This window comes from Solanum pennellii, chromosome 6 (genome assembly GCF_001406875.1).
Source record: "Solanum pennellii chromosome 6, SPENNV200".
Classification (NCBI taxonomy): Eukaryota; Viridiplantae; Streptophyta; class Magnoliopsida; order Solanales; family Solanaceae; genus Solanum; species Solanum pennellii.
Window position 1 is genome coordinate 58,417,410 of NC_028642.1, and position 7,623 is coordinate 58,425,032.

The window sequence follows — 7,623 nt, forward strand, 5'->3', positions numbered from 1 at the left end:
AGATGAAGGCCTGACACTGATTCGAAACAAAAACACCAATTACATAGTGCCACAACAGCAATACAGGAATATAAAAATATTACATTTTTACAAAAAGAAATATCAGACATTATACGTAAGCATTATAACGTGCAATGGTACCACATTATTATTAAAAAAATACTGGTCAAAAATTCAAAAAACTTTATTCAATTTTTTGTGTAATAATAAATCCCTCCTTTGTCCCAAATTGCTATAAGTAGATACAAACACTTTCAACACCATTCTGCCTATTGTTATAAACCAATTTCCACTCTCTTTTTCCTCCATACGTTATCTACATCCAATTATTTTGTCCTACCGCTCGGAGAATTAGCCGTGCGTAGTTCGTAAAATGGAGTATTACATGGATGAGAGATGGAAATTATCAAAGGATGATCCATGTTGTAATTCATATTCATCTTCAAACAATAAGTCATCATCTTTATTTAGGAGTTTTTCACAAAAAAGCCCAAACTCAAATATTTCTTCTCTTCCAAGAAGTTTTTCACAAAAAAATCCACACAAATCATCACTTTCAAGGAGTTCTTCACAAAAGAGTTCTACTTCAAAATGTCGACTTACAAAAAGTGCATCACAAAGGTGTGCCAATTTTAGAAGCAAATGCAGTAATTTGGCTAAGGAACAGAAGTCAAAATTTTATATTGTAAAGAGATGCATTGGTATGCTTGTTAGATGGAAAAAGCATGGAGATTCTTGAAATTAGTTGATATTATTGGCAAGGGTTAATTATTTCCACAAGTAAGATCTCCTTAATTACCCTTATATGTGTGAGAATATAAGTTAATTTCTCTGCCATCCTATAGAGAGAAGAGCAGATCATAGTAGTAGTTGTATGTCGTACGAATTCTAAGATTTAAAGTCGGTGAATTCAAAATGAGTCTTGTCCTATTACACGTATACATCTTTAATGTATTTTTATTACATACATACATATAAATTGTGAGTTCAATCATAGAATTGATGATTTATATTTACCTATTTGTTGCTTATACAGCAGAATGTGTTAGTACATCAAACTATTTTTCTTTCTACGTATGTACATATGCCTCATTTGAATTTAAAATAATAAATTCATTAAATCTAACAAATTAGATACTTAGATCTATGCCTCGAATAGGTAATGTAGAAGGGCGGTGAAATTGCAATATGTATAGCCAACTGATTAAAAGGCCATGACATAAATAAAAATATCTTTATGAATTATATTTTCGTAAATTTTGAATTAATAAAAGTAAAAGAATAAAATAATTTTAAATTTCGAATACTATGGATTTTGATTAAGCCAAGCATAGACCGTTAAAACGAAGTCACATGGTATTGTCTGGGAAAGCTGTATTTTCTGCTACTCTTACTCTCTGATTTTTTTTTTTAAAAAGAAACAGAAAGATTCTTTTTTTCTGTAATTGGAATTATCAAACATAGAGAAATGGTCATCATTTGTCTACATACACAAAAGGAACTCATGGGGATCAGTAAATCTTGAAAACATATGCCACATGATCATAAATAAAACTACACTTACCTTAGTCTAGAAGAATTCATATATCCATTAAATTACCCCCTAAATATATTGAATACATCCTTTGTAACCATTCATTTTCAAGTTCAAGGAATGTTCATTACCTATAATTACTTATCTAACATTCGATATTTATATCAAATCGTTACTTAACTCACAAGCTACGTGATTTTATAAAGAATTTATAATACAGCGATAATTAGTAAATTATTTTCTTAATATCAAGGCGGTAATTTCACAAAATCAAGGAATTTCTTGTTGATAGTGTCTTTAAGGAGCGTTTAGTTTGGTAGGATAATAATTACAATTTTACAGTACATAATAAAGGAACGTATAGTCTTTAACCAAACATTGTGTATGAATTGGAAATCTATCTATATCAACATAATTGGTGGTCCATAAAAGATATATTCTAGTGTTTTTTTAGAATAAAGTTTTTATTACATTGACCAACTTCTGTAGTCAAATTTAAACCCTAAAATGAAAAATTGAGTCAAATAATTGTAAATATTTATTTAATACAAAAATTGAAACGAAATGTGAAATTAAGTCTCCTTGATGAAAAATCATATCTTCAGTAAAATCCTTTTGGGTATTATAGTCAAATAATTGTAAAAATTTTATTTAATACAAAAATTGGAATGAAATGTGAAATTAGGTCTTATGCCTAACTCATACTCCAAAAGTTAGTTCAAATGGAGACTATTCACAAATACTTTCACCTGGTATCAGAGCAGATACCCAAAAATCAAAATTGTCCACGCACCATATGTTAAGCACTGAGCGTGAGGTGGAGTGTTAATAAAGAAAAAAGTCTCATATCGGTAGTTAATGAGATGGTAGACTCCTTATAAGGCTTGGACAATCCTCCTCCCTTTGAGCTAGCTTTTGGAATGTAACTTAAGCCTAAAACATATTTTCATACGAAAAAATTAATTTTTTTTATTTATAAAAATATGCATAACAATCACAAAACAAAACCTATTGGAACGGAATGGAACTGTGGGACAGGAAATGTATATTACTTGATTGGCCTTTCCTTAAAGCAAGTACACAATGATGGATCCATATAATTGACATGACTTATTATCTAGGCTTTTGTTTAAAGCAAGTACACAAGACTAAATTATCTCGATATTATTAAATGCGCCAATAAAATCTCAAAATATTTATAAAGTGTTAGATAGTTTTAGTGGTGATAATACGAGCAACTAAATATGCTTTTATTGATTCATGTGGAAAAAGTTTTACACAAACAAAATCTCCTTCCTCATTGGTGCAACAATTCTTCAATGAAGAATGTGAAGCAAGAAAAACGAATACACACAAATCCAAAAACAACTCAAATAAAATTTGTATAATTAACTTATTATTATTGAAAGAAAAATCAGAATTGATGAATTTGTTAACACATTGGAAGATCAGCTGGAGGTGGGAGCAATTTTTGGTTAGGAAGTTTTCCATCTAACACTATCCAAGCCATTCTCAATCCCCAACTCAAATGCACATCAAAGTGACAATGCATTAACCAAACTCCTGTTCATACAACAAAAGAAAAGTTATATACATCGACAATGTGAATAACTTTTATGTCATTATATATATTTTAATCTATTGTAACAGATAATATGTCTTATTGTCAGGTAAATATTCATTTTACCATGTTAACTCAATTAATGCTTATAAGTATATAAATACGGACATGATTGTTTAATATTTTTATAATATTGTCAGTGTATAAAACTTAATGATACTCACCAGGATTATCAGCTAGAAATCGAATAGCGACCCAACCACCAGATGGAACTCCAACTGTGTTTCTTTCAACAGGATCAACAAGGTTATATTTAGCAGGGTCGTTTTTGGGGTCAAAATTACCAAAACCTTGTCCAACAACATAAAAATTATATCCATGAAGATGAAGAGGATGACTTTCAGCACCAAGAATGCTAGTATCTTGCATTACCACTTCCACTGAAGTATTAAATGGAAGCACCACAACTTTTGTGCCATTAGAGACATTTGTGTTATTTGGAGGGGTGCCAGTGTAATTAAAGGAAACTAAAGGGACACTTGGAAAATCACTAGTATATACTCCATTTGATTTTTTGAAAAAATAAGATTGGAGTAACGCTGTGTTTGGGAGAATCATAGAAATATTATTAACAGAAGCAGCAAATTTTGATGAATTATTAGGACCTTGACATGTTTGATATTTTGGGCACGGGTTACTACCTAGCCCTACGGTAAAAAAAAAGTGTTTATCAACATTTCGCGGAACATTAACTGGGAATTTCACACTAGCTAAAGCGCGAAATTTGTTAGTAAAATTGGACACAAAAGAAGTGGAATTAATTGGTGGAAGTGTTGGAATCGGAAGATTTTTAATTGAAATATTGTTAAATGATGATTCATACATAAGAATTCCAGCAATTGTGGAATTATCAAATGTACCTCGTCCAGTAAAATAAGGTCTAGCTACCATAACAAAAGTGGTTTGTTGTGGATTATGATGTGTTTTAAGGAGGACATTTGTGGTTTGTCCAGGAGTAATTACAATTATGTCTGTTTCAAATGGCTTGACATAAAATGCATCTGCTTCAACAACTGTCATTGTATGATTAGCTATTCTAAAGAAAAGGTCATCATTGAGTGCAGCGTTGATTATACGAAGCATGTATGTCTTTCCTGGTTTTACCTTCAACTTAAAAGTATCTGCAACATGCGACGTCAAAACAATTTCTCATCAACTAGTCAATTTATATATACACTTACGATATAAAAAAAAAAAGGTAAACATTTACCCTTAGCAGAACAATTATATAATGGTCCAGGAAGACCATTAATAGTATATGAATCAGATACATTAGGTCCAGCTCCAGTAACAAGTGATTGATTAATAACAGCCTCAGTATTAGCATTCCACCATTCACCTACATGCATGTTAATTAAATAATTAAAAATAAAAGTATATAGACACTGAGTGGTGTTTAATTATAATTTGATATTACCAAAAATAATGGGGATTTCTTTGTGGGGTTTAGCAAATGGATAAGAAACATTGTGTTTGGGATAGATGATGAGAGGTCCATAGAGTGTAGCTCTCATCCATGAAATATGTGCATGCCACCATAAAGTTCCTCTTTGGCCAGTAATGGTGAAATTGTAGACATAACTTTGGCCTTTTTGGATTGGACATTGTGTCACATATGCTGGTCCATCTGCCCATCCACTTTGTAGTTGTCTAATACCATGCCTAATTTATTGAAAATAATAATTAATTAATTAAGCAGATATAGATAAGCTACTAAATTTATCTTTTTTTATTATTAATATATACGGATAGTTAAAGATTGCTAAAAATAAAGTTAGCTATATAGTCAAGAGGCGAATTTAGGGCAAGTCATGTGAGTTCAGCTTAAAAGTACTCTCATATTGTTTCTCGAGTGATGAAAAGGCGATGTCACAGGGAATTGATCATCGTTTCTTTAGGTAAATAACTTAGCATTTAATCACATTATTTATCCTTTTCGAAACACATGTGCTAGCATATAATGTGCTAGCATATAACATGAAATCAATTCTAGTAAATATGCACATGAAATATCTAAGTTGACAGAGAGATCGAGGGAGTCCACCGTTGGCTCATGGATACCCGGCCCTAACGGTCAAAGTCATACTCATGACGAACTTGATTTCTGGAAATAGTTAAGAAATATAGTTGTGCCCAGATCAGAAGTATAATTTTTGACATGATAGAGATTACCGCTTGATCCTAACTATCAAAGAAGAATTCATACCAATGGATGCTAACATTGTTGGACACGTGATTAACAACTTTAATCACCAAACGATCACCTTCTCTAGCAACAACTCTTGGCCCTGGGAATTTCCCATTCACAGTGACAATTGTCTTTGTTTTACATATCCTTGTCACATTTTTCAATCTTATCTGCAAGAATTAAAAACATAAAAATAAAAAATTGCTCAAAAACAATTGATTGATTTACTAAATTTCAAAAACCCTACGTCAAATTTGTAATGCCTTGTAACGCCTGCAATAACAAACTCTGGAAATAGCAAAATGCTACAAATGCAGAAAATAACACAAAAAAGTGTTGGTCTTGCAAAATAAAAAAGACTCATATTGTTTCCTCTTTTCTTAGTTTGGAAAATAAGAGAAATTAAGATAATGTGAAAGTTTAATTGGTCTATTTGCATGAGTCTATGAGTTATGCTTATATAGGTATGTTTAGACATTATTTAACTTATAATTATAATACTAATTTATTATGTGTACTATAATTAAATTGTCAGTATACAGTGAAGAAAAACCTGCAGCCAAAGGAATAAAAGACTATAGGAAAGAGATATTTCACCAATTGGCAAGAGTGTACCTAAAGTCTTATCTACACATCACATTAAAATACTTACCAAGAAATACACATGATGTTTCTAACCAAAAAGTTACACTTGTTGGGATATTTATTTCAAATATATTAGTTTATACTCAAAATGCAAAATAACTTTTATATCAAGCATAATTTAATATGTTGTAGCAAGTAATTTCATTTCTTATGAATAATTATTTATAATATCGTTTAAGTAGTTTGGTTATGTAAAATTCCTCTTAGATATATTAACAATGTATAAGTTAATTAAAGTACCTACTCCTTATATATTGCCTATGTTGGAGAGTGTTCTAGCGAATTTGCATAATTTAGTTTTAAAAACTCGAATTTCAACTGTTAATCTTGCTGAACAAGATATTCTTTTCTTATCATAATTCATATTTATCTACAATATGCTAATTCATCATTTTCATGTGGGACTATACCTTAATTAGAAAATTAATTAGTCAAAAAAAAAAGTGTGACATTTGACCCACTACTTTCTTCCAAGCAAGAAAGAATGATGATATATTTGGTCGTTCCGTTAAATTTGCACTGTGATCAACACATTAGTCACTACTATTTCTTTTTAATAAAGAAAATTTAATTAGGAGAACGTGTATTTAAGTGTGTGTTCTAATTCCTTTTTGTTGTAATTAGTTATCTTAATAAGGATTTAAAATTGCTAATTAAAAACAATAGCTAATTGGTTTTCTTTTTTATTTTTAAGTTACACCAACTTCGTATCTTGTAGGGTACACACTGCTACTAAATGTAATTCTTTGTAATAAAGCAACTTAAACCGGAATACAAGAAAGTCGTCATTAATTATCTCTCTGTTTCAATTTGTTTTAATTGATTTACATGAATAACCCTTTAATTTATTTTAGGCCACCATTTTAGCTAGTCTTTATTTTCAAAAGTTGTGTAAATAGATGGACAAAGTATTATTATTGTCTTACGTTTATAAATTTTTAGATATGCTGTAACATTTTCTTATAAAAATTTAATTAGCTCAAAATGAATCTTTAAATCGTAATTTTAAAAAATTAAGGTCAAAAACTGAATAAATATCCCAAAAAGAGAGCTAATGAAAGGTTTGTGTTGTTTTCATTAGCTATTCATCATTAGGATAAAGGGTACTTATTGGCCATTGTTACAACTTGTAATTGGTGATTTCCTACACTGATTAAAACTGTGTTAATCTTAAGTTTATTCACCCTACACTTAGATAGTAAAAATCATTATCATGTATTCTGCCAAACTTAAAGACAAAATTGAAAATTTTATATTAATTAAGAAACTTTTTTCATCGGAGATTTTCTTTTTCTAATTTTACCTCCACCTTCGTGGAAAAAGTCTTATTCCGTTTGTTAACGGAGCTTCAAGATAAGTATAATTTTAAATCAAATTAAAGTTTATATTTGGATCTTTTCTCTCAAATAATTTGGACACATAAAATATATGAATATCGCGCTTAGAGCTCCATTAATTAACGACAAGGAAAAATACAAATTGATTGCTACTACGAAAAATATATGTATGTGTCAAAGTTACAATTATTGATGAAAAATCAAGCAATTCTGAATAAGACATGGAAAAATTGAGTTTTTTTATTTATATCAACGTATCATATTAAACTTCATATATATATATATAAATATATATATA

At 29.8% G+C, this 7,623-nt stretch overlaps 1 protein-coding gene across 1 annotated transcript; it reads right to left on the reverse strand.

Moving 5' to 3' along the window:
- Positions 1 to 2,763: 2,763 nt before the first annotated feature.
- On the reverse strand, positions 2,764 to 5,781 carry LOC107022586 (laccase-2-like). The gene is made up of 6 exons (XM_015223180.2): positions 5,591 to 5,781; positions 5,362 to 5,513; positions 4,573 to 4,817; positions 4,366 to 4,494; positions 3,320 to 4,276; positions 2,764 to 3,097 (listed from the first exon to the last, which is right to left on the reverse strand). Exons 1-6 carry the CDS (start codon positions 5,705 to 5,707, stop codon positions 2,967 to 2,969), a joined length of 1,731 nt encoding a protein of 576 aa, XP_015078666.1. The 5' UTR covers positions 5,708 to 5,781; the 3' UTR covers positions 2,764 to 2,966.
- Between the last annotated feature and the right edge of the window lie 1,842 nt (positions 5,782 to 7,623).

Coding starts and splice junctions, on each gene's coding strand:
- LOC107022586 (XM_015223180.2), bottom strand. CDS start 5,707: ATGAGTCTTTTTTATTTTGCAAGACCAACACTTTTTTGTGTTATTTTC. Junction 4,495..4,572: donor AGAAATCCCCATTATTTTTG/GTAATATCAAAT, acceptor ACATGCATGTAG/GTGAATGGTGGAATGCTAAT. Junction 3,098..3,319: donor ATTTCTAGCTGATAATCCTG/GTGAGTATCATT, acceptor TTGTATGAACAG/GAGTTTGGTTAATGCATTGT.